This window comes from Micropterus salmoides, unplaced genomic scaffold, assembly GCF_014851395.1.
Source record: "Micropterus salmoides isolate LMB-PRFRI ecotype aquatic unplaced genomic scaffold, ASM1485139v1 Ms_hic_scaffold_21, whole genome shotgun sequence".
NCBI classification, from domain to species: Eukaryota; Metazoa; Chordata; class Actinopteri; order Centrarchiformes; family Centrarchidae; genus Micropterus; species Micropterus salmoides.
The window spans coordinates 10,997,780-11,024,776 of NW_024041262.1; the positions used below are offsets into that span (position 1 = coordinate 10,997,780).

The following is a 26,997-nucleotide window of genomic DNA, read 5'->3' on the forward strand; positions in this document are numbered from 1 at the left end:
CAGTTCATGACGCCTGAACGCGTATCTTATCCAACTATGGGGTTTCTGCCCCTGCTCGTATGTCTGCACACAAGACAGAGGTAGCAGATTTTACATGCACATGAAACTGAAATAAATGTTTTATTTTCTTTGCACTTTTGACTGTTTAATTTTTTTTGTGAAATTCTGGCTTAATTTATTCATCTTAAAGGCCAAGTTCATCCGGTGTTCTGCTTCCACTGTATAAAAACAGTGTCAGCCATTAACAACTGTTCTTCTGAGCTTTGATATAGTGTGGTCTAGATGCTGCTTCAGAAACCTTCCCTGCCTTGCTATCAGGGAAACTGTAGGGCATCATCACATATTCGCTTTATAGAAGAGAGTTAGATGATAAGATTGATACCACTCTCATATTTGTCCGTTAAATATAAGGCTACAGCAGGCAGCCGGTTAGCATAGCTTAGCAAACAACAGTGGAGGGAGGTTAACAGCTAGTGGTCGCAAAATCTGTCTCCCAGCACCTCTAAAGCTCACAAGTCCCTGTTTTATAGGGGGCTTATGTGCCGGAGTATTTCTCGGCTAGAGCAGTAGCTTTCTGGAGTCTCCACTAGTTGCCTGGCAACTGCTCAAAGCCAAGAAATAGTCCAGCCCAAAACATCCAGAAAATAAAGAATTGTAATTTGTACACTTTGTTTTTTGTACGGATCAAACAAACAAGATATAAGGTGTTAATTAGTGAGCTATGGAGGTGCTAGTGTTTTTTTGTTTTTTTGTTTTTTACTGCTGGGCAGAGCTAGGGTGTTACCATGCTAAGCTATGCTGACCAGCAGCAGCAGGCTGTTGCTTAATGTTTAACATAAACACATGAGTGGTACTCATCTATTAACTCTCTGGCATAAAGCAGAAAGATGAACTCTTCCTTTAAACCAATAATACAGGCAAAACATAAAATACTGGTTGCAAAACACACCACGAACATTGCTTTTCTTTGTTGATGGGGACTTTATTTTACTATTATCCATAACACAGTGTTTATTCATGATCAGCAACATATTGTTCAAATGTTGCTGGAGTGTAATAGACAGCAAAAAGGAAAAAAGCTCTCACAATATTAGTAAGATCAGTATTAGCCATGTATTAGATCATCATGGATAAATCAAAGGAATTGTCGTGGTGCCATATAACATAACAGCGCAGTCCAGGCTGTCATACTGGGCTCCCTGGGGAAGTCATGACAACTCATCTCATATGCTTATAGAGTTTATAGAGTTGTAAACAACAGTGTTTTGTCTGTCCTTTGTCTGTCCCTAAGCCCTTGTCAAAAGCATGACTTGATTTGGGCATAAATCCCCACTGACAGCCTCCACAGAGCTGCTGCTGCTGTTGACAATAAACAAGCAGTTAAAATGTAGTTGACCACGCCATAAAGTGGATTGCAGTATTACACATTGATTGCACTGATCATTTCTGAGCAATTATTGCACCATAATTCAAACTGATATTGAGGGGACAATTAGTGTTCTGCAGTTTGTTCACCCTACGACGTCCAAATTGGCGCAAAATAGCAAAAAGTAATCTAAATAGCAAAATCTTTGCTTTTAACAATCAGAGGAGCTGAGAAAAAAGGGGGGATAGCTAAAAGTGATTAAATCCCGAATAAATCATCTCCAATTCAAGGGAACCGATATGTGTCCTCTCTGTTGTAATCACCCATTTCCCACAGCTGACGGTGGCTACCCTGAACATTTAGTTAATCCTGCTTCAGTAATCAACCACTCTGCATTCACTCTACGAGCCATAAAAGTCAATGGCAAGAAACAACAATATGCCCAAGAAAAACTCATTAGCTATCTCCAGTGTTTGTAGATAAACACTGAGAAAGTAACAACCCCCCCGATAAGGAAAATGGCAGACAGTTAAAAGTTCTCACAGTCCAATAAACCCCAGCTAATGCACTCCTGAAGAGTAGTTTAGGCTCCTACAGAGGGGAAAAGTGTTTGAGTTGCCATCAAGGCCAAGATAATAGGACCAGTAGGAGGCAACTGATTTTCCAAACTTTTTCTCGCATTTTGCTCAGTTTTGCCAACTTTTTCATTTGTTGAGTAAGACTTTTTCGGGCCCAGAGCGATAACTTGAGCAAATCAGGATGTTGGAAATCTACTTACTGAAGGCATCTACATGTACTCCTCAAATGGAGCCCTAAAAGCTTCTCTCCTGAGCCTGTCTTCACTTTGGATAGTAAAACCACTACTATTTCCATTTGCATGACACATAGTCCAAATACAAAAGGAACATTACACACGCGCGTACAGAAGTCCATTCTGGTGTAAGAGCAATCTCCCAGGAGAATGTCTGACTCCTTCCTGCCATCACAGACAGAAAGGGGGAAATGATTATGCGTTTTTATTTAGCCTTATCTCCATAGTGGGAGAGCCACTAATATGAACAGAGTGCTTTTCAGGCAGCCAGGTTTGTTTGCACACTTGCTCAGGAGACAAAATGGGGGGTTGATGGCTGTCCACTGCCACGGTCCCATAATTCCTGACCACATAAATGGCTCTAAAAGGGGCCACCGAATATCAGTCAGAAACATAGATGACCAGTGAGCAAACAATAACATATTTCTCTTTAACTTTCAGACCTTATCTGCCTTTTTTGGAGGGACACGCACACACACAACCAGCTTCTATGTAAGAGAAGTCAGTCCTAAACAATGGGCGCACAAAGTCAGTGCTTCTCATTTGGTTTCCAAAACAGCCAGTGCCTCATTTCCCCCAGAGGGCCAAAGCTACTCTGCCAACAGCAGCATCACTTAGACCATTTGTCTTTTCTGGAAAGCAGAGCTGACCAATTACAGCTATATCCCACCGACTGATGTGTTTATGAGTGATCTGGCAATGGCAGCTTCAGGTAACTCTGATGGATGGCAAGGCGGGTGTCAGAGGGCTCGGGAAAGGTCGATGATTTGATTCAGAGCATGCTCTCAAAGTCAGTACAAATTAGGGGAGTCGGTGTGCTGTTTATGTATCAAAATAATCCCCTTAAAAACTATGTAAGGGCAAAGTCAATGTCTTACTCACATGCCCTCCATATTCTAGGCATCCGATTACGCAGAGGGGCTGATTACTGGATATGTCGTAAACTTACAGCTACACAATACAAAACAAGATGATGTCAGACTAGATGTGACTCAATGCATTCATGCGTCACAGCAGAATGTACAGAAGCCGTAAGCAGCTGATATTGCTAGCAAGCTTTGAAGATTCTAGGTCTAGGGGGGGTTGGCTCAGGATCACTTCCGATCAATGACACAAAACATGGAAATGGCATCTTTTTCTGGGGAACTCTAAATGAATAATAAGCTCCACAGCCTGACAGACATACACATACAAAGGCAAATAAAAATGCTCACCACAACCAATTGTTATTTTAATTAGAGCAAATGAGCTACATGTAACTGGACTGTCATCAATACCTGATGAAACCATTTCAAGCTTTTCTACGACCGCATACTGTGTGTGTTGCTGTTCAACTTGATGAATATTTTACAATAGATTGAAACCTGAGGAAAATAGCTTGTGAGTCTTATCAGAACAACTAGCGATGGTTTGTTTTCTTGTTTTAGGCCAACAGCAAACACATCTCCAGGTTTGATATCAATCACTCTGAATCTCCGGCTTAGAGGTGTGTGTGTGTGCCTGTGAGAGGCCATATATCAGGAGCACCTGTGAAAAACAAGGGATGGTGATACTGGAGTAGTGTGGAGTCGAAGTAAACGGCTGATGTTCGAGCAATATGCCATCAAAACCTCAGAAAAATAAACACAAACGAGAACGGTGAGCGTTTCAGCAGACAGAACATAAACCAGAAAGAGTCCACAGCCGTGCTACAGGAATGTCATGAGTTTAGCAGGTGTTCAGTTATAGATCAAAGTGTCTGACAAAGACACATTTTGACCTGATGTCGCTAAATGAAAAGTTAATGGTTTAGCAAGTATAGTATTAATTCTGAGGGGGACAGGGATATCTACACCAAATTTCACGGCAATAGTTGTTGAGATATTTCAGCCAAAAACACAAATGAAAGCTCACGGTGGCACTAGAGGAAAGTTCAGGGGATCACCAAAGTCATTACAATTCATCCTCTGGGAACCATGACCTGTAGAACATTTGGTGCTAATCCATCTAATAGATGTTGAGATATTTCACAGATATTGGGGCATATAAAGGAACAGCCAGGGGATAACCAAAGTCAGTAGGATTGGTCCTCTCCAGACTATGAAGTCTGCAAAAAAATTTAATGGAAAGCCATTACATAGTTGTTGAGAACTTCGACAGAAAAGCAACAAAACGAAAATTAACTCAGTGTGAAACCGACCTTCCTTTTGGTGAAGCTGAAGTATGTTGTTTGGTGGGTAAAAAAACGCACTTTGGCGCAACGTTGTGCACCGGAGGAAAGGGGGCACGTGAGCTCCACCCCATCATAACCGATCTACAGGTAGGGTTTCCCTCTTGATTAGTGACGTCGCTGGCTGGAGGGGGACACACACACGCAGGATGGGATGACCCAGGTAGGCCTACTAATTTGGATTCCCCCATCTGTAGAGAGTAACCCAAATGCTTTCCACTTGTGTTTAAACATTTATTTAGGCTACACAAACAGTCCAATCACTTAACGAGGCTGTCGATGAGTTAAAAGAAATATGACTTGTTGTAAATGAAAACAAAATAAGTGTTATATTTCCATAACGTGTTTTTACAAGCAGCGCATCACATCCACATGCTGGCGCACAGCGTTTGGCTCGATAAGGCAAAGGACATCTTAGGCTACATGAAAGTGCACTCCTATTTGCTGGATTGACAGACTGAAAACGGCATCAATTTAGATATAATTTGTCCTCATGTTCACTTTTTTTATGAGAATGAATTGCACTGCATTTATTAATTCATATGATTCCCGATTAAACTGCAGTTTAACATAGGCTACTTGAGGCGTTTTTGCAGAAAGAGATATCGCCATTTGTGTTTATGATCCTAAATCTGGTTCTTTTTGCGCGCTGCAAATGATCTACTCCTGGAAAGCTGGCCGTTTTCAAGCATTGTGTTTGCGTCTGTTGGATTACGCAGGGTGTTGTTGGGAAGTCGATGAAACACGTGACAGTGTTTGGAGCTGTAACTGCCATAATTGTTTCCTTGACAATTCGGCTTATTGATGGTTGTGATGGCCCTGAATCAATCAGCATTGCATTGCTGCATTTGTCCTGTGGCAATGAAACGAAGTGTCATCACCACCTTCAATTCAGTTGAAAACGCATTGCTGCATAAAGTCCGTGTGAGATGACGTCTCTCACCAACTCTCTGACAAAGATTATGCCTACTTTGTCCAAACGATGCCGTTTGATTAAGTGCGCATCATCAAATAATTCAGAAACATTTTTCCTCTCCTGAAACATATGCGCATGTCTCTGTCTCCACAGTGCCATCACAAGCCTGTACTGGCAACTCCTAACCACTCGAGAGACCTCTCGAGCTGTCTTAAATAACTGGGAGAGTGATTCTTAGCTTAAATTTGAAAGTAAACTAAATTTCGTGAATTTTTAGCACTTAAGACTTTAATGGCACTTTGAGAAGCTTGATAAATATGGGCCAGAGCTACATTTCCATTCCCAGAGCTGCTGGAATGGCCAGAAATCAATATTTTCACAATACTCAAGTGGAGTCATAACGCAATATTTGACTTTCTGACTTTCTTTCAAGAATTAACAATCAGCAATGCAAGCCAGCATCAGATTAACATGCAGTGAGCCGTCTCAAACACCTTCATCACGACAGCCATCGCCATCCTCCATAGCCTGCTGGCCGTCTGGATTTCTCTGTAAAAGTGAGATGAATGATGTTAATCAGCACAGGGGAACTCTGTGCATCCCTCCGCTCCTGCTATAATAAAGTAGTCTGCCTGTCTGAGTAATTACTCTCATCTGTCTTAGTCGTATGAGCGAAGACCTGACTGGATAAAAGCTCCGGTCAATGGTCCCTCTCTGGCAGCTCACGACAAGTTAAACTAAAGTATCGACCCTGTTCCTGCAACTACTGTATGTTAAACTACAATTACTGATTCTTTATTAATAAGGACAGCTTGAAGATGATGCTTGATGGTGAAATAAATGTATGTGGGTCCTGACTGATCACAACTTCTGTGTAAAGAATGATGCAGTATTTTACAAAGGCTTTTTTTTTTTTATTTGAAGACAGTATCAGATGCTGTGTACACCAAACGTCTGCCACTGGACATCCCCTTTAAAGCTTCATCATTTAGGAGCATCATTTTAAACAAACATACTAAAACCAAATCACGTCTCAAAACATAAAAGTAGGCTTCTTTAGGAAATCGTATTCTGAAACAAAGAACAAATATACAGCACACATGAAAACAATACAAACGTTCTGACAAAGCCCTTATCTCCAAATATAATAGTTGATGCCTGGTATAATATAAAGACAACGGTTAATACAAGTGGCTGTAATGGCATTTTGATTCAAAACAAAGAGACCCCCAAATTCTTAGCTTTAATGGAGACATATCTGAAACCGGTCCTATTTTAAGCACTACTCACCGGTTTCTCTAGCAATGTCTCTACCATCTTAGGTAAGAAGGCTTCCAGGAAATGAAAGAAGTCATGAAAAACTCCTTCCTTGTCGCTGGTTGGTTCAAACTTGAGCACCGCCCTTGTGCTTTCTGTCCCACCCACCATCTGGGGCTGAACCTTGAACTCCAGGGGCTCCTTGAGCTCTGGCTCTTTTTCAATGATGCGAGCTGTGACCTGGGACTCCAGCTCCATGCAGCTGCCCTCTGGCCTGGAGTCTGTATCTTTGATCAGCTCCCTTCTCACTTTCCTCCTGCCAGCCCACACTAAGTGCTTTTGCTCACAGATCCAGTGAGGAGATGCAGGCTTGCCCCTTTTTGCCAGTCTTGGCTTTTTGCCTTGAGGCGACACAGAAGCATCGCTGCCAGAAGATAGCGGCCTCTTGCCACCGACCACAGCATTACCCAGAGGGCTGGCTTCGTTTTGGGATTCAACACTGTCAGAGCTGTCATTTGTTGATTTGAGTGAAGCCGAGGCAGTTTCCATTTCCTCCGCAGCATTGGCAGCTGAATCCTCACCAAAGACGCCGTCTGTGGAGGGAACAAAGTGACACCTGAGAACACTTTGGAAGACTCCCTCCACAGCAGAGCAAACCTTCTGAAACCACAGCGGCCGAAAACCATCTCCCGCCATGTGCAGCTGATTGCGCAGCACTTCAGGGAGCGACGCTGATTTGAAGGGGATGCTGATGGTTAGCTGTTCTGTTTTGGTAGTTGGGACCTCCCCATGGGGGGTCAACAAGCGTACCAGCCCCCATGACTTCCCCTTGGTGGATTTGCGCTTGTACTGCAGGCTGCGGCAGTACTTGTCAGCCTCCTGGCACTCCCTTTGGAAGCTGCGCTGAGAGCGCTCATTCAGGTTTCCAGCTACATTGTGGGAGAGCTCAAAGGGGTCTAATAGATTTATGGGGCCCAGTTTGGGGCCATGGCGATTGGTCTTGGAGGGTTGTTCCTCTTCCATGGCCTCCTCCTTTTTAGTCTGACTGAGGAAATCAGTGATTGGGAGTGCACACCCCTCCCTCACAGATATGACACTACTGGCAAAATCAAACTTAGCGTAGAAGGAGTAGAAGCCAGCGAGCAGGGTGCCTAGAGAGAGAAAACATACATTCAGAGAGACATTTAGGGTCTGTAGTGGTGATGCTGGCAATATATGTAAGAGGTTATATTAAGCTGTATTTAGAACACATGAAGACACTAGGTTACATATATAATGTCACAGGAAACCTCCGACACATTTAGGGCTGACCCCCAATAGTCGAAGATTCGATGTTTTGATGGGTGGAGCCTGATTCGACTGTCAATCTCACAGCAGCAAAATGAGGATCATGCCATTTTGGTGATATGGGGGTGCTCAACATCTGATTTAACCTAGAACTATGAGTTTTCTCCCAATAAGTTAATATACTGCCTATTACAATATAATATAAAAGCATGTAAAAAGAAAAAAAAACTTTTAATAAATGTTTTTAAAGTGCGTGAATAAATCCTAAATTGTAACCCTAACCCTTAAGGAAGGGGTGTGAGTCGGTGCGTATGTGTGGGAGTAGGGGAACACTTGCTGAAGAGATGGAGCCCCAGCTTCACTGTTGTTGTGCTGAGTTGTCCCCACCTCGCGGAAAGTTAGGATCCTTTATCACCATTGATGAACCACATAAACAATTTATCGTTTTTAAAGAGTACTTGAAATAGACCCATGAGGAACCGCTTCGTGCACGCAGCTGTCGGCAGCACGGAATGCACGCAGAACTCTGCACAAGACCGGTGAATGGCAGGCGAGCAGAGAGAAAATGGTCAACAATAAGCCTCAGTTTAGCTGGAAATGCACAGTGTAAGTTACACCGAGTAATGAATACAGACTTCTCAAGATTAAAGTGGAGCTACCATGTGTAGCCCCCACCCTGCCCCGCGCTCGCAATTGCCGCGCAAAAACACATATGATTCGACTATCAGTCAACTATAGGCAATAGACAATTCTGATTCGACTATGTAAATCCTTAGTCGGGGACACCCCTAGACACATATATGCTTTTTCAATTACTCTCACTCACAGAGGTCCTGTGTATTCTTGCTGGCTGGCACAGCAATAGGCTGACTAGGGAAGGTGCAGTTCCAGCCCTCAATCACACACTCTTCCTCCTCACCTGCAAAGAGGTAAACAAATCACATGTAATTAGAATGACAGCAAAACAGACAAATTAACATGTAATTTTCATTATATTGGACTAAATGATCTACAATACGAAAGTCATTTTAAGCTGTAACCTACTGAAATTTTAGACTAATCTCGTCCAAACATCCCTATATATAAAACACACATAATGTGCAAGCAATTTGCAATTTTTGTTGTCCCGTTTTCGTTCACACTGCTTAAAAAGGACATATTCAGCCTCATGCAAGAACCACTCATATGAGCAGATTCATTATTAACTGGCACGTTAAGAGTGCGGTCCAGACCTTTTATCGAGTCATGAATAGATAGTCTGACTCTCCATTTGACAAAAACCCACTAATTTGACCTGAATTCAGTTATACAAATGAGACCAACTTAATGCAAAATGAATATTCTGTTTACCATGTCTTCATTGTGGCTGTCAATTTGGTTTTTATTTTATTTTTATTTTACGACTTTCTTTGGCATATTGTTTCACAGCAACTTATAAATTCTAGTAGCTGTTGAAAAACTTTCATTCCAGCAGCTGCCTGAGGAACTTGAAGGAAGTCTCAGGATCATCTTCTGTCGCTCCTGAGTCTAACATCATCCACTGTAGGCCATAATACGGTCTCATCTAATCTCTCCGTGTCACTTCCCTTGATTACCTTCCATCTACGCCATGGACTGATTTGCTTTAGAAAGACTTTAGCATCTTCACTTCCAGGTCAAAGAACTCCCTTCTCACAAATTTTCACCTCCTTATGAACAGATGGCATTCATAACACTGAAATGAGCAACTTGACGACAAGTTTGGTGATTCTGACCTGGAACACTCGAACGAAAAAAAAAAAAAAAATAAACAGTAAGAGGAGTTTAAGATGAGAGTAAAAAAATGTTCTTGCATGAGGCCTATTGAGTGCAGGTGCAATGCAGAACTTACAGGACATGTCTTTGAACTGGTCCACCGTGGGGAGGACAGGAGGCTCACAGTTTTGCAGGTAGAAGATGATCAGCAGTGTCAGAGCGTAGTTGTTGAGCAGGGGACCTGCACCACTAGGGTTACCTACACGTCACAACGCAAATGTGATTGTGTTGTTCATACTTGACAGGATGAAACTATGATTAGTGCAAGGCATGGTGTGGGGGACTGGGTTTGGTTCTTTTATCTCCTAAAGGGCAAGGTCATTGCCAAGTCATACAGAAAAACCAGCTGCTTTCCACTGATGTTAAAAGGGAATCTATGCCGATAATAGCTGTAGAATAACATTGCATAATATAGTTGCAAACTCACTTATTTCATTTCAAGTATAACAGAAGTTAGAAAGCTTTCATCTGAAATATACAGCAGCCTTACATGGAACTGATTCCATCCTGCTCTGCTTATCACTCTACACAAGTGCCTTGTTGAAAGCTGCACTGGCAGCGTGGAGGCTACTATTCATAAAAGGGAATAAAGGAGATGTGCCCCATGAGTGAAGGTAATTTGTGTGCTCTTCTGTGAAGAACACGCATTAAGATTTTATTCTATATCAGGAGACACTGCCTGTTATATTTCAACACAAAAAGGAGCTATACATGTGCCAGCTTTATGTATTTCTTCTTTTTTCACAGCTTTAATAACAAGGAGCTAAAAAGGCATTGCAAGTCAGTGTGTGCAGACAGATCCCAACAAGACAAGGGGAAAGTGAAGTTCTACTGACACCTGTTGACCAAAAAATGACATAACCTAAATGCACAGACAACCACAACACAATAATCTTGTTTTGGTTTTTTTTGTTCTTACAAACAGAATAGGTGCTATATGATATGCTTTGAGGTGTGAGTCATTTCATCCTTACCAGCCAGCTGCTTCTGCTTGGCCCAGTAGCGAATTGTGTACACCAGAGGCCTCAGCCTGTCCTCTATCCCTGAACACAGCTGGAGGAAGCGGGTGTTCCTTACTGCTAGTCTAGTAAGAGATACAGGATAGAAAAAAGGAAACCAATCTGTAATTCTGCTCACTGTACAAGATAAAAACAATTTCTCACTACATCTGAAGACTTTTGACACATCATCAAGGTAATCCTAAGAATCATCTACTGACCTGTTGTTAATGGTGATGTCCCCCTGCAGGTTAAGCTCGCGGTGATGGAACTTGACTACAGGAAGACGAGCGCTGCTGACCAACTGAACTTTGTGCACGCTGGGGACACAGCGTCTGAGGATTGCAGCCACAAGGTCCAAGACCTCGGCCGGCGAGGCAGAGGACAGGTCAATATCAGACAGGATGGAGTCCTCGGAGCGGCCATCGTCTGACATGCCCTCCCCTACCTGAAGAAAGAGAGAAGACAAAAGAAAGGAACTATGACAAAATTCACAGCGGGCTCCCTGTAAAGTTACATTATTTTGCCAATACACTGTGGATCCACAAAGTTTTGGTGATAACACTGAGGTAAAAATTGTATATATATATAAAAATGCCTGACCTGTTCTGCGGTGGACTTGGCACGGGCCTGGAACACTTTGGTGTTTTCCAGGTCCAGGAACAGGTCCAAGTCACAGGAGTGGATGCCGAAAGTGTTGACAGATGAACCAAATGGCAGAATCTGGCTGTCTGCCACCGTTCCAAACAATGCATTAAAAGTGAGAGAGCCAATTGACAATAAACTTTTACACAATTATCTTTGTGTAACACAAAATTTCAGAAATTGACTCCCTGTATGTGTGTTCTAAAAGGTCACCTGGAAAAAACTCTACGAAAACCTCTTGCAGGAGTTGAACCATCAAGCCTCGGGCCTTCTTCTCGTTTTCGCCCAGCTGACATCGCTCTACAATGTACTGCATCTGTGCATCCACCTGGAGAACAAAACGACAACACCTTGTAATTTAACAGTGTCTGACTACTGTTGCCTATGACAACCATTTACAGTCAGTTTAAACGACAAAAGTATCCGTTTTTTGTGCACCAATTACCAAAACTATGTGCTATTAACATGAGTATGTAATGCATAAGTTATAATTAGTATAGCATAAAAATGATATATAATATAAAGACTTAAGAATCTCAAAGCTCCACTCGCAGCCCCCAGAGGCTGTAACACTTACAATCCAACCTTTACGGACCCACACTTTCTAGTTCACAGGATGCTTACAGACACCAACTGGCACAGCTGAGGTTTCAGACGGTCAAGAACTTGTTGGAGGTTCTGGAAGTCATTGTTCTTCTTGGGAATCAACTTGAACTCCTTCTTTTCCCGGGGTTTGACACGCAGCTTCAAGCCTTTCATCCGATGCTCAACACAGGACAAGGCTGCCTGTATGCTGTCAGTCTCATTGAACTGCACGATGGCGAACACACCCTGTGAGCGTAGAGTGACACATCACAGTCAGACTACATTGGGGCTCAGTCAGAAATTGACTACCAGCCACAAACTACAAAGAGGAGCACCTTGAGGCTATGGGTGTCATTTAAAATGAGCTGTATCTCATTGTGAACAGCTGACTGACCTTGTCTTTATCCATGATAATATCTGAGACTGGCCCAAACTGCTGGAAGTAGTCAGCTATGTCAGTCTGAGATATGTCAGGCTTGATGCCACTAACAAACACACTGTGCTGATCCTGGGTCCTCCTGGTGGCCCGCACATTGCTCAGCGTCTTGTGTTTCCGCCCCTTGACATGCTGTTCCAAGCTTGGCACTGCGGGAAAGATTTACAATTTGAACAGTATTGCATTAATATGACAGCTTCAAAGATAAAAACGTTTAATCAAGCAATGACATGCAATTTACCGTTTAGCTAACAATCAAAAAAAATGACAAACGTATCCAATACATTAAATCTCTTACCGTTATAACATTAGCTAACTGTTTTAACAATGCACTCACATTATGTCGTTCATTTTAGAAGTGACAGTATGTTAACGTTCTTTCTCATCCCCGACATAGCTTAAAATTTGGTGGGATTTTTAGTCCGGTAATACTGCACGTCACCTGCCTATAAAAAAAGTTACTGGAAACATAATTTTAAGTGTCGCACATGTGGCTAAAGTTAGCTTACGTTACGTTACTTACTGTTTGGTAAATTCACGTTGCACAGGGTGCACTGAAACCCTCTCGCCGTGGTTTTTATGTCCCTCTCCGCCTCCATGACGGCAAAACATAAAATCTAACGACAAAGCAAGAAATAAGTCAACCACTTAAATCGTGAGACAATTTTTAGGTCGAAAGCTGCCCGTGCGCCGCTCAAATCTCCCTCCAGCGTCGACTCTGCGTTCGTTTCGACTCCGTCTCCTAAATGTGTCCGGGCTGTTCTCCTGATATATCGCCATTTCCGGTTAGTAATTCGAAGCTAGCCAGAAACTATTCTGTATCTCTTCCTGAGACGCTTATTCTGTGCTGATGTTAAAGTTTAATATTAGTGTTATTTAATCAAGTTTATTCGCACACTGATTACATTGACTACCTTGTATTTTTCAATATGCCACTGCAATGAATGGCTTTTTAAAGTTTTCCTTAAGTCCCTTTAAGGATATTACTAGTGTCTGAAATAGTAAATACTAAGCCTCAGTAATCGATACATTTTCAATTCAACTTCATATGCAAAGGAGGGCATTTACGGCCGTATGCATTCTAGTCCAATGTAGGTCAAAACCTCAGTAGAGTTCTTTTAAACCCTATAATCCATATACCAATTTACACTTGCCTGACTCACTCTTGCTCACCCCTCCTACAACGTAAAGTTTTATATGCTCTGAAAAAGCCACTTTTATTTTCCCCTCTGCTTATAAAAAGCACTAAGTCATCCAGAAAAGATCGGCAGCAACACTAAGTTGCACAAGGCCATTACCCTTCTGTCATATCTTCCAGAAACTGACAAAAGCATGAAAATGATCAGTCACCAGAACAAACCATTTAGTGAATAATCATCCCAGTCATTGTAACTCCACATGTGGATGCACAGAACCCCAAATCCATTTTTGGACATTAAGACAAATTCAGACCAATTTTTTCCCCCATTGTACAAAAATTTAATAACCACTTTTTTCACCATAAAAATATTCGCAATGTAATGAACATACAACTTGTCACGACATAAAAAGGGTTTAAACAAGATTCCCTGCTGTATTGGAGAAAAAAAAAAGCAGTGCTTCGTTTTTATAAAACTACTTTCTAAAATGCCATACAATCTTAAAAAAAATGACAAAGATTTAAAGGGAAAAAGTCATTATGATTAAGGATATATACAAATGCATTTATTTCTTTGCTGCTCTTCCTCTTCGGGTTTTTGGCTGTGCCTCAGCCTCAACACTTTTCACCTTGCTTGTGAACTCTTTGTCAGCGACCTTTGCCACGCGCCTGGCTCTCTTGATGGGCTGAGCTTCGACAACTTCATCTGAGAGATCCTTCTCTTCAGTTTTGTTGGCATCCTTAGAGACATTTTTGCTTTCAGTGTCAACCTTGTCTCCAAGTTTTGACTTCCTGCCTCGGACCGCCTTTACAGGTGTTAATTGTGGAATCTCAAACACTTCCAAATCTGCTTTCCACTTGACACATCTATTGGACATTTTTGTGTCTTCCACCACAGCACTGCTTACGTCTTCAGTGGGATTTGCCTGGTCACCAGCATCATCTGTTGTGGGCTTTGCTGCTGCACGTCTCCCCCTTTTAGCTGGCTGTACTGAAATTGGCGCAGACTCTGAAACCAGGACTGTCGATTCTGCATTGGTGTCCTCAAGGGGAGCAGCTGCACCTCGACGGGCTCTCTTGGCCGGAATGGCTTGTGGAAGCTCAGTTTTCACCAATGTTTTAAGCCCCCTTGCCCTGCCATGTTTGATGGTTGAAGCCTCTGGCTCAGCAATTTTCTCCTCTTCAGCCTGAAGCTCATGGTCAGGTTGTTCCTCTGGTGCTACAGCAGTGATCTCTTCAGTAACTTGTTTTCCTCTCCTGCCACGTTTGGGTTTGCCTGTGGAGCTGACGATAGGAACTTCATGGACCTCAGCAGATTCAACAGGGGTTTCACACTCTTGTGTGTCCTGTTTTGCTTTTCGCCCTCCTCTCCTTGGTTTTGCAGCCACAGTTGCCGGTTCATTCATCTTCACTGGCTCGGCAACAAGTGGAGCCTCAGCCTCCTCTGGGACAACGGGTTGGACTTCTTCTCTTGGTTCTACATGGTCTTGCTCTGCCTTCCTGGTTCTCCTTAATTTTTTAACCGGCTCTTGTGGTTTAGCAGTCTCAACTGAAATAGTCTGGACATCGTTCTCTAGCTCTTCCTCTTTGGCATTTCTTCCCCTCTTAGCCCTGAGCAGAGGCTGAGCCTGCTGCTTGGTCTCCACAATGAGAACAGGGTCCTCTGCCACCTCATTTTGTTCAACAGTATCAGTTTTTGGCTTTCTCCCTCTTCTGGGTTTTCCAACAGCAGGAATGGACTTTTGAGCTTGAGCGTCTGCAGGCTCGTCACTAACAACTTCATTTTGCTCTGACTGAGGTGGCTCAACAGGTGCTTGTTTAGTTTTTCTCCCTCTAATGGGCTTCACAACAGCTTCTGCGGGCGGTGCAGGATCCTTTTCTTCCTGATGGGTATTTAGTGAAGAAGTCTGGTCACTCACAGCTTCAGTGGAAACCTCAGCCACCAGTGGCTCCACAACTTTCTGTGGTACCATTTCAGGTTGATCATCAGAGGTGTTCTCTTGAGACTTTGCATTCCTGCTTCTTGTTGTTTGTCTAACAGCAGGCAGTGCAGTAGCTTCAATTTTCTTCCCTCTTCTTCCTCTGACAGGAGCAGGGACGACAGGATCTTCACAATGTTCTGTTGCCTCCGGTTTATCCTCAGCTGCTTTAGATTCTACCAGTTTCGGTCTCCTGACTCGACCAGATTTTTTCTGAACGACAGCTGCCTCCATTTCTGTGACTTCACAAGTTGCGGTCTTCACTTCAGGTAAACTCTCAGTTACAGGTGCCTGGTGAAAGATTTCCATTGCATCTGATGATTTATTTTCATCCTGTCCACTGCGCAACACCTCCAGCTCGTCACCGCAGACTTCAGTTGCTCCTGCTTCTACAACACAAGAAAACCAAAGGAGAAATGTTAGATTTACATTTACAGTGTTTGAGCGTTCAACTATCAATTAGCTCATCAGTTAAATACAGTATGTGAGTCAGGATTTGTTTTCACCAATGAAAATCTATGGAGAACCATCCACTAATATTGTGAACTTTCACAATTCTTAACTCTCCCAGGAATGGAAAAACACATTGATCAAGTCCCCTCACTTTTACGTTATGAATAGGTCAGAAAGTGTTTTAAGTGACTTCAGTTTAAAGTAGAAACAAAAAGGAACTCTGAAGTACCTTTTGCCATGTCAGCTTGGGGCACATCTTGCTGCTCTGGCACAGATTTTTCAGCTTTTCTGCCCCGCTTAGGCTTCAATACAGCCTTCTCCAGAGCTGTTGCAGTGTCATTTGCCTCGTGGTTGACATCAACTCGGGGGCTCTGCTCACTCTCAGGCACTGGCACCATTTCAGCTTGAGCAGAAGAAAACTTTTTGGCATTTCTTCCTCGTTTAGGCTTAGGGGCAACTTTGGAAGGCAGAGACTCGCTTTTCTCCATTGCAATCTCAACATCCCTGCTTTCAGTGGTCTTTGCATTCCTGCTTCTTGTTGTCTGTTTAACAGCAGGCGGTGCAGTAGCTTCAGTTTTCTTCCCTCTTCTTCCTCTGACTGGAGCAGGGGTGACGGGATCTTCACAATGTTCTGTTGCCTCCGGTTTATCCTCAGCTGCTTTAGATTCTGTTTTTGCTCTTCTGCCACGAACAGGTTTCTTCTCATGGTCAGAATCTGTGGCAGTCTCCACTTCAGGTTGTTCTTCAGATACATGCTCATCTGCTGCGTCGACAGGTAAATTCTCATCTATAGCTGCTTGAGAAACTGTTTCCATGGTATCTGATGCATCTTCATCATCATGTCCACTTGGCACCTCCTCCAAATGATCGACAACTTCATTTGCATCTGCTTCTAAAATAAACAAAAACGTAGACAGAAAAGAAAGAAAAACATGTTATGATAGAGTTTATAGCAGTTTAAATATTTGCATCTAGCATGTTTTGACAAAAGATTTCCACAGCAATGATCATGGCACAAGGATCAAACCCTCGTCAACGCCTGAATAAGTTCTGAAGCATAAAATCTACCCCCCTTACTTTCGAGAGCAGATTCTCCCCCCCCCTCCCCAATTCTTCAAATCAATATACAGAATTTCCATAACATTTTGGAAAACATCTCAAAGTCCACATAATAACAAACTCATAAGTCATTTTAACATAACAAATCAATTAAAAGCATTAGCATCTGTACCCTTTGTCGTGTGAATTTGGAGCACATCATTGATCACATCTGATTGCACATTGTCTCGAGGCTCCTCCTGGGCAAAGTCTAGCTCTACATAAGGAGAGACAACAAAACCATTGTTATCAATCAGCTCATCAGCAGAACCACCCAAGAAATGTCATGTATTACCAGTGTTTCCCACTGGAGTTTAAGAGACTATGGTGGGTGCGCGTCGCCCAGGGAGCCAACCGAAGAACATTTTGTATAATATATATCATAAAGTTAAATGCATTAATTTGGTGCAAAATTAAGAGGCTACCTATGAATAACTTTGCTCTCTTGAAAACAATGTTGTGCTCTAGTAAACTAATCATAAACCCTTTGTATAGCTATAAATGGTGATGAAACAGCAACAAAAGTCAACAAATTTAATGTTTATCCAGCAACCATAAATTTTACTTTTAATGTACACATGTAATAGGTTTTATACTTTCTGTGAATATAATCCAATTTATCTTATTTCCATAATGTATAGACACCTTATTTTGAAAACCAGATGTTGTCACATGTGTATCCGCCCGCTAAATTCATCAAGTCTGACCCAATTTGATAAATGATGTTGTATGTAGTTCTCGTATTGCGTAACATGAAGACTTCACAGCCTCTCGAGATAGGCCTCTCATACTGCAACACTTGTCTTTTTAAAGAGAAAATGACAAAGTTGCTAACATGCTTGTCAGCTTGCACTCGTTCTTTTCAGTGGATTTACCATAAAGGCTTTAATACGTGCACACTCCAAATTTAGGTGCCGCTAGCTTAAAGACAGTTAACATTACCGTAGTTACCTCAAAAGAAAAGTGGTTGTCTCGAGTCGGGCGCCAAAGTATGTGAGCGCGAGGGCTTTAACGAGCAGCGCGGAGCAGTGCCCACAAAACCCAACGTTAAAGGTCTGGAATGTTGTTACGAGAAGTATTTTTGGTTCATTCTGAAACTATGGTTGAGCAAATTAAGACTGTGGCGGGCTGCCATGGTCTCATTAATTAATGGGAAACATTGGTATTATACATCTAATATTATTCTAACTAAACTTATGAACCAACTAACCTTTTGCAATGTCTTCACCACAATCCAGAGGGCTTTGATCTGCCACCTGTTCAAAAGAAAGAAAGAAAACCACACCGGTAACAGAGGTCTTGTAAAGGAAAGGTTCAGTGAAATGTACACAGACAAGATAAATTGTTCATTTCAGCTTCTAGAAACCTTCATTGAAGAAAGAGTATAGGCCTAATTGTTTAGAACAAAGTTAAATCAATGGAACGATCAGCCGAAAAACAAACAACCCAACCCCCTCCCTGCGCCTCTAAAGTGCACTCTAGCGGTCTCAGCTAGGCCTTTTCAGAAGAGCAGCTGCCGTCGCCTGGCAGAGATGCTCAAGTCTTTGAGGTAGAGTCCAAGTCAAATCTCAAGTCTCTTGTGGTTATAATGAATGCTGTATCACCTGCTGCGTTCAATCCAGGCTGCTTATACAGGGTACCCCCAGGATTCTCAAAGACTTAAGACCTTTTTAATACCACCTAGGATGAAATTTAATACCAACTTCCCTGCCGCATAACGCAAAATCTGTAGGAATTTTAATTCCAGAGAAAGGCATTTACAAAATGACATGTATTTAATAAAATATTTTATTAATACTTAACACACTGTAGCTCTTTGGGGTGTGTTTGTACTTTAATATGAATCAAGGACATCACTTTGTGTTGAAAAGTGTTGTGGACGTAGGGTTCAAATTAGGGGTGTGACGATACACTTAACTCACATGCACAATTTACAATATTGGGTTCACGAGAACAACTATTTGGATTAAATATTCAATACAGAAATATATAAACTGGGGATCCCCACTCACATAACGTTACCCTGCAACAGTGGCGCAAGGCCGACACACAGACACGGTCCTCATACACAACAGTCTCCCTTGCTGTTTTAACATTAACTGACCAGGAACCTGCAGGTGGGTCTTCCAGCTCCGCTGTTTCATTAGCGCTCGCCACAGTGTGAGTGCCACTGTCCTTGGCCTCAACCGCCACTTGTGTCCCCCCCCCAATTCTTAGGTGACAAGCTAGCGTTAGCTGGTTAGTAGCCCATCAGACGTTTTGTTTTCTTCCCTAACAACTGACTGATAGGCGCCAGAGTTTGGATGCTGAAGCTCGTGCACCGCGAACACTCCACAGTCCAGAGCGTAAAGCTGAACACTGACGTAAACAGTAACGTTACCTGTACTGCCATATAACATCACAACAAACGGAGTAAATTATAAAGTCACACACACAAAAAGTGTTTATGACGTTACGGCATTTATTGAACAAATTTAAGACCTTGGTAAATGAAATTTAAGACTTAAGGCCTTATTTTTCAAATATGAAATTTAAGACTTTAATACTTTTAAGACCCCGCGGGTACCCCGTTATAAAACTGCATATCTATAAGGAATTCTGTAACCTGTTTTTCCACTTACAGAGCACCACCATGTAGTCTGATGTACAATGAGTCTTCAACTAATGACAGCTGATAAACTACTGTAAGTCAGCATATCTCCCAGACTCTCAAACCAGTGTAACGTTTTAACTAGATAAAAGTGTAACATTACATGATCAACATTAAACCTGTAACCAGTTTGCAGCCACATTAATAATTAATGTGATGGCAGCTAGCGGGACGTAAATGATTATGTTAACTACCACAAGTTTGGCAAGTAAACAAACGCTCATTCATCTTTTCATAACGAACGACAGTTGGAGTAGCTCTGGTAGGTCGTAGCCAAAGCAAGCTAACGTTAGAGGGCCAACGCTGAGCTAAACATGTTTACTCACCTCAGGTAACCTATGTAGCGTTCAGCGCTTCTTTGTTTGGGCCTTGTTGTACGACGTTTTAAAGCCAAAGTTTATAATGTATGGCACAGCAGCTGTGGTGTTTGTTGTCTCTCGCGTGTGGCCGCACGCAGCTGATATTACGTGTTACACAGGTAGTATATAGGTAACGCAGGGAACGGAATAACAGCAAGCTCAGACGTTTCCTAAAAATAAACATTGTTCATGAGTCCTGCACCTCCAGTCAGAGTCTGAAGTCTTGAGGACGAGTCTCAAGTAGACTCTGAAGTTACCGTGTGTGCAACTTAAGTTGGACTGCTAAACAAAATCTTTGTTTTTTTTTGTTTTTTATATTCAATCAAATGACTTCCTGTGATGTGAAAATTTTAAATCTCAGTAACATGCGTTTTGAAGTGTTCAGTTCATTGCCTTGTTCTATGGCTGAACGGTTCCTATTGTTGATCACACGCTACCTGCCAGTTGCATTCTCAGATACTTAAAATTAAACTAATTCCCAAATATATAACAAAATAACGAAAATGTTGAAGTAAGTGTTTCCATTGTTACCTCATTTGTGTCCACTCCTGTGTGATCAGTCAGTGGCTCCTCCACAAGCTCTTGAACTCCCTCCAAGACTTCCACTGGCGCATTACTGCTCAGCCTTGGCGATTTTGCGAGTCTCTTGATACTTAAGTTCTCCACAACCTGTTCACTCTTATCTCTGGGAGTTTTCATGAGGCTCTTTATGCCAACCATATCTTCAACTGGAGCACTTCTCTCCTTGGGCGTCTTCATTATTCTCTTGATACCTGTGAGACATACCAATGGGGAGCTCTTCACATTTGGAGTTTTCATTTCTGTCATTTCCGATTGGTCTTCAGATTCTTGCACGTGTGCTGGTGTCTCTTCAAGTTCTTTATCATCCAAACCTGCATCAGCCTTTAGAGCTTTAGGAGTTCCCAGAAGTTTTGCCTGAAGGTCTTTGAGAGGCGCAACTTCCTGTTGTGGGGTTTTCATGATCCTCTTTACTCCGGTGAGGCACTCCTGCTGTTCAGGTTTCTGCTTAGGAGTTCTCAGAAGTCTCCCTCTCAGGTCCTCAATAGGCTCAGCTTTCTGTCTTGGTGTCTTCATGATCCTCTTCACTCCAGTGAGACACTCTAATTGTTCAGGTTTCTGCTTAGGAGTTCTCAGAAGTCTCCCTCTCAGGTCCTCAATAGGCTCAGCTTTCTGTCTTGGTGTCTTCATGATCCTCTTCACGCCAGTGAGACACTCCGGTAATTCTGGCTTCTGTTTGGGAGTTGTTACAGAGTGTGTCTTCAAATCTGCGCACTGCTGTTCACCAGAATCAGAGTGAATCTCCAAGGCAGGGACATCGCTGACTAAGCTAGACTCTGGATCTTCATTCAGGAGGCGTTGGACTGCCTCACTGTTGTAGCTTTTCTCTTTTACCATAGATGAAACACTCAGTGGGGACACCATCATTTCGCCTGTAAAATAAGTCACATTTTTATTAGTTTATGCTAATGTATTATGTGACTTAATTTGACAAACCCTTCAGTCTCTGATTATGCAGAATAAAAATGTCATACTTTGGTTCTCTAACACCACATACACTCTACCTGGTCCTTCTGGTGTGTTCAACACTGATGGTTCTACCACAGATGTGCCCAGGCCTTCTGCTGGTGTCTTAACAGCACTGGTCTTGTTGATTACAGACCTCCTCTTCCTCTCATTTAGAGGAGTTTTAAACATTTCAGAAACTCCTGTTGTTCAAAAAACAATGCACAACATAAAAATGTTAAAGTCCAAAATGCATTACCAAGAATTAGTCTTGCCATTTGTCAGGATGGAAAAGGGGTTATTACCAGTCAGGTCCTCGTCCATTTTCATGTTTTTTTTAAGGAGAGCAGTATTGGCGACCAGTCTTGGTGCAGCACCAGTTGGATTTACAAACTTTTGATAGTGAGCTCTGCTCAAAACAATGGTAACAGGTGAATTTGCATGCCCAGTGCTGACATGGCCTTTGAGTTCTCTTGCAGGGGTCTGAGAGATTGAGAAAGACATGTAGTATAAGTAAACTCTAATTTCAGTGGGTCTTCATTGAAGAGAATATAGAATATAGTTTTTTCCAACAGTTAGCTATTAAAAGTAAAGAGTAGTCACAGTCAGCAAAACAGAATAGCAGATGTTCTTTGCTTATACAATGAACAAAATTATAAACGCTTTATAAACACTTTGCATCAGCCTAAGGCACACCTGTGCAATACCCATGCTGTCTGATCAGCATCCTGATATGCCAGACCTGTGAGGTGTATGGATTATCTCGGCAAAGGACAAGTGTTCACTAACACAGATACTGACGGATTTGTGAACAATATTTGAGCAAAATAGACCTTGTGTACATAGAGAAAGTCTTCGATCTTTGAGTTCAGCTCATGATGAATATGGGCAAAAACATGTGTTGTTCAGTGTATTTAGTCCAACTCGTTTAGATTGTTTAGCAATAGAAAAAAAAAAAAAAAAAAAAAAGCATTTAATTGTTATGATAAAAAGTGTACCCTGTATTTGTTACAGTATCTTACTTTACCTGTGGTTTGGACGCAGCCTTTTTTGTTGTCTTTTTGGGGACTGTTTTTTTAGCTGGAGCAGCCACTTGAGCCTTGGGTTGCCCAAATTTCACAACATCTGCCCACACTGAAGGAAAAAAGTAAACATGTTAAACAAAAAAAACACCAAAGGGCCCAAGCAAACCTTGCAGACAATAAATGATCATCTCATTATTGAGATTATGAAATCTGTTCTCATTTTAATTACTGAGTGATGAAATAAGATACTTTGAAGTCAATCCATGTGATAAAGCTGAATGGTAAACATTACAGTAAAATGGCATCAGCATTGGTCTTTACACCTTATTCTGACACACACACACACACACACACACAAACACACACACTTCTATTGATGACAAAGTGAAAGGAACAAAGACCAGACAAGAAGCGATGTATTATAATTTCAAGGTATAACATACGTTTCATAGATGCCCGTGAAATGCCACTTCTTCTGCGCATTACTTTCACAGCGCTCTTTGCCATACTTGGAGTCTTCCCTGAGGCGCTCTTCCTCCTCAGGGGTATTTTAGGAGTTACAGAGACTAAAGGCACCTGGGCAGAAACAGCGTTTTCTGCAGCTGGAGATGGTGTGCTGATGCGTGACACAGAGAAGCGCCCTTGTATTGAGGGGGTCTGGAATCCTGGAGTTACCGACTTGCGTTGATTCTTAGGCTGTTCGTTGGCCTTAGGAGTTTCCACTTTGTTCCTGGAGGGGGACCTTCCCCTTGCAGGTGATGGACTACTGGATTTTGGCGACTTCTTTGCAGGAGTTGCTGCCTTGGGAGAAGGGGTCCTGGATTTTGGCGACTTCTTTGCAGGAGTTGCTGCCTTGGGAGAAGGGGTCCTGGATTTTGGCGACTTCTTTGCAGGAGTTGCTGCCTTGGGAGAAGGGGTCCTGGATTTTGGCGACCTCTTTGCAGGAGTTGCTGCCTTGGGAGAAGGGGTCCTGGATTTTGGCGACTTCTTTGTAGGCGTTCTTCGAACCTTTGGGCTATCTGGATGCTCTTGTTCAAACTCCTAAACAAAAACAAAAAACAAGGTCCATTTTAAAGATTATATGATGGATAACTACGGTAATGTTAGACAAATTACTTGAGTCATCCTCTCCTAGAGTCTTACCTTTATCATGCCAATGACCGATGCTCGTCTGAGGAGTGACTGGTTGGGTTTAGACAGACACAAGCTTCTCCGCGGAGCAGCACCCTTGCGCAATGGAGAGTCAGGAGGCAGTCGTTTGTCAAATAACTCAGGACTCAGTTGACCTCCAAAGGAAACCCGTTTCCTCTTCATTTGTGGTGCGGGTAAGTCAGCCGCAAGTTCTCCGCTTTTGCGTTTTTTAGACGTCTCTTTCGCTATGAAATTAATTGAAAACATGTTACATGCACATCAATAACAATGGAGCATATCTTAAACATGCTTTAATAATTACTGTAATTTGTTTAACACTCATATATTAAAAAGAAAAACGTAGCATCACAGTATTAATTACCTTGTTCAGTTTTCTCTGAGTTCCTTGGTGATGCCTGAAGTATTTTGGGAGAAGTCACCGCTTGCTCTTCTTGCTCCTTAGTCACCAGTTTGGCTGGTGTGACCTCCTTGCTTCTCCTTCTCATAGGCGACTTTGGCGTTTGAGCGGAAACTTGCTCAATAACCTCACACACAGTAAACCTCTGGGGGGATGCACGGTTTCTCTTCTGGGGTGAAGCTGTATTTTCAGCTTCTGGTCCGGCCATCTCAGTAGAGGGAGCATGGAAGGACCTCCTCTGTTTCTTTACAGACTTTGGGGTCCCATTACTTATTTTTTCATTCTCCCCTTTAGTTTCATTCTTCTTAGGAGTGCTCTTGTCTTCTGTGGAAAGGACAGGGCTTCCATCATTTTTCCTGATGGAACAAGGTTTTGGTGTGCAAAACCTTGAAGAAGGCGTTTGGAGCAGACTGGCAGAAGATTTCCGAGGGGTCTTGATATCCAGAGATTTTTTGATCATTTGATACAGATCCTTGAAGGGGGAGGTGGTCTTGCCTTGCAGCAGGCCATCATCCTCCTTTGACTCCACCATAGTTTTCTCCAGCGATCGCTGGATGTTGTCATGGTTAGTTCCATCTTTCAGATGAGGGTCTAAAATGTGAAAAACAACCAAAACTTTACATAAAAAGCATTGAAACAAAAGCAAATGTTAGACTAGAGAAAATCTACAGGCATCGAATCCCTATCAATGGGCAGGGAGTTAGAGTTGGGCTGCAAAAACATTCCACTGATCTGTCAGATGTATTATAGACCAAGCAAAATATGACTATAATAAAATAGTTGTGAACAATACAAGAAAAAGTCAAAACAGTGATTTGTCTCCATTTCTAAAAACATTTGATCTATCATGTTTCTGGGAATGCACACTGTTGTGCGACATCATGTTCAAATACGGCTAATTTAGAATAACCACTATCACGCACACAAGTCTCACCTGTGGACACTTCAGAGACCCTCTTGTCTCCTTTTTCAACAGCGAATGTGTCCCCCACTTGCTGATCTTGAAGAACCTAGGCATAAGACACCTTGATCAAAATATGAAATCATCTAATTCAACAGGAGTGTAGGCAAATTCAAGATGTTGGGAAAGCTGCAATGCTCCTGTGGTAAGAGATGAATAATAAGTCAATTACTTTGAAGGTTTCAGTTTTTCCTCCTATTGAAGACCTCTTCTTTGGCGTGGGTGCTGGTGGGTACTCAAACCTGAAATGACAATTAACATTCAAATTTTTTTGGGTGATAAAAAACAAAGCAGGCGCAAACTAAGTTTAATCATTTTAAAAATCTGTGACTGCAAAAGGCAAAAATCTCAGCAGCAACAACAAAAGCTACCTTTTCCTTTTCATAGTTACCTGAAAGAACGGTCAATTACAGTTATCACATCTCCATGCTTCAAACGCTCAGACTGCTGCATAGGCTTTCCATTGACACGAGTTGGATTCACTGAGCTCAAATTTGTCAAAATGACCTGGGAGAGACACACACACAAAAGAATTAGTAAAGAAGGACTTGAGAAGCTCAAAGCTGAATGCCAGTGTCAGCTAGGTTTATGCTGCTATAGGTAAAGATTCCCCACAGTGAACTTTAGGAACTTTTTGATCTAGAAAATTAGCATTATAATACAGCAAATATTCATTAACCTCACTATGCCAGATATCCTTTTAAAATGAAACAATGACAAGCTAAGGTGGTCATGTTAAACACGCTTTGTTACCTCTTTATTTTCATTCAAGTCAATTCTGCAATGCTCCTTGGAGACTTGAGGAAGCTGAATACGAATATCGCAGTCAGGCTTCCTGTAAAAATCACAATGAAACAAATGCATGGGTCAACAAGAGAGACATTTTAGGTTTTACACATAAGTGGTTCTAGTTCATAATTAGATAATGAAATGTTCCACAGTCTACATAAAGATAACTTGACCTGGAGGTTTGGATATACATGTAAGTGAGCAGACATACAGTAAAGATTGTGACGTCTGCAGCAAATGGCCCGCCTCCAAACCACAAGCGTTTTTATAGCACCTCTGTCAACCCCAACATGGCTTCACACACATAGGAATTGCTGGCTCCAACATAACTTGCGCATGCGTTTCCTCTACTAATTAACAGCTAGCCATTTTAAGATAACTAGAAAAGTAGTGCAATGAAACAACAAAAATATATAATCTGGAATCACAACACGGCAGACTAAAATTAAAGCCACCAAATGCATGTTATTGATCTCACCTTCCAAATAAGCACGTTGCAGTAAGAGGAAACTCAGTCCCATCTCCTCCAGTCCTCTTAATCACGACTATTTTCCCATGCAGTGGCATTTTCGTAACGTTACCTAGGAACATTAGTAAATAAGTGTTAAACCTGCACCGAGAGATAGCTAAACATCAAATAGACTTAGTAATATATTTTTTGTCCAAAAATGTCTTAACACAAGGGAACATTGACGTAATCCGATCTTACCCTGTAAAATCAAATCAGCAGGTCGTTTGTGGTTAAAGTTAAAACACTACTGATAATTCTGCGACATCCCACGTGCAATGTCGCGTCGACAGCAACGTTAACGATATTACGATTAACGATAAGTTACTCTTTTCAGAAATACATGTCAACGTAGAAATGTTCTGAAGTGAGACTAACGTTAGAGACTACGCAACAAAAGAATATACGGTTTTCAGTGAAAATGTGACGCTAAGTTAGCCAAAACTTTTGAAACATTTGTACCTTAATGTTAACTGTTAAGCGTTGTAGCCTCACCTGGAAGTCCGTTCAACGACGCGTCAATTTCTGGCAATCCATAAACATCGACCGCGATGTTGCGAAGAGGAATTATTTACTACAATATCATATCAGACTGGACATACAACTGATGTCCTACCGTACCTTACAATGTACATCTACGAATGCCTAACGTAAGCTGCC

General features: G+C 42.0%; 2 protein-coding genes across 8 annotated transcripts; both read right to left on the reverse strand.

The window, feature by feature from the left end:
• Positions 1-5,773: 5,773 nt before the first annotated feature.
• On the reverse strand, positions 5,774-13,030 carry tut1 (terminal uridylyl transferase 1, U6 snRNA-specific). 3 transcript variants are annotated; one of them, XM_038735640.1, is made up of 11 exons: positions 12,828-13,030; positions 12,263-12,453; positions 11,908-12,114; positions 11,497-11,611; positions 11,242-11,369; positions 10,860-11,086; positions 10,615-10,724; positions 9,717-9,839; positions 8,673-8,765; positions 6,593-7,710; positions 5,774-5,851 (listed from the first exon to the last, which is right to left on the reverse strand). In XM_038735640.1, exons 1-11 carry the CDS (start codon positions 12,901-12,903, stop codon positions 5,789-5,791), a joined length of 2,451 nt encoding a protein of 816 aa, XP_038591568.1. In that variant the 5' UTR covers positions 12,904-13,030; the 3' UTR covers positions 5,774-5,788. The 3 variants fall into 3 exon arrangements, with proteins under 3 accessions (XP_038591568.1, XP_038591570.1, XP_038591569.1); XM_038735641.1 differs by lacking the exon at positions 5,774-5,851 and adding an exon at positions 6,220-6,373; XM_038735642.1 differs by lacking the exons at positions 12,263-12,453; positions 12,828-13,030 and having other exon boundaries at positions 11,861-12,002.
• A 729-nt stretch (positions 13,031-13,759) lies between these two features.
• On the reverse strand, positions 13,760-26,997 carry mki67 (marker of proliferation Ki-67). Of its 5 annotated transcripts, none has more exons than XM_038735724.1 (18): positions 26,833-26,996; positions 26,308-26,410; positions 25,794-25,875; positions 25,432-25,547; positions 25,213-25,282; positions 25,014-25,089; positions 24,044-24,670; positions 23,674-23,906; positions 23,516-23,571; positions 22,974-23,464; positions 22,533-22,639; positions 21,811-21,988; positions 21,565-21,708; positions 20,513-21,432; positions 18,183-18,228; positions 17,106-17,189; positions 16,104-16,766; positions 13,760-15,810 (listed from the first exon to the last, which is right to left on the reverse strand). In XM_038735724.1, the coding sequence occupies exons 2-18, from the start codon at positions 26,394-26,396 to the stop codon at positions 14,009-14,011; spliced, it is 5,784 nt and encodes a 1,927-aa protein (XP_038591652.1). In that variant the 5' UTR covers positions 26,397-26,410; positions 26,833-26,996; the 3' UTR covers positions 13,760-14,008. The 5 variants fall into 5 exon arrangements, with proteins under 5 accessions (XP_038591652.1, XP_038591653.1, XP_038591655.1 ...); XM_038735725.1 differs by having other exon boundaries at positions 20,513-21,080; positions 21,195-21,432; positions 22,974-23,571; XM_038735727.1 differs by having other exon boundaries at positions 13,760-15,580; positions 16,525-16,766; positions 22,974-23,571; positions 26,833-26,997.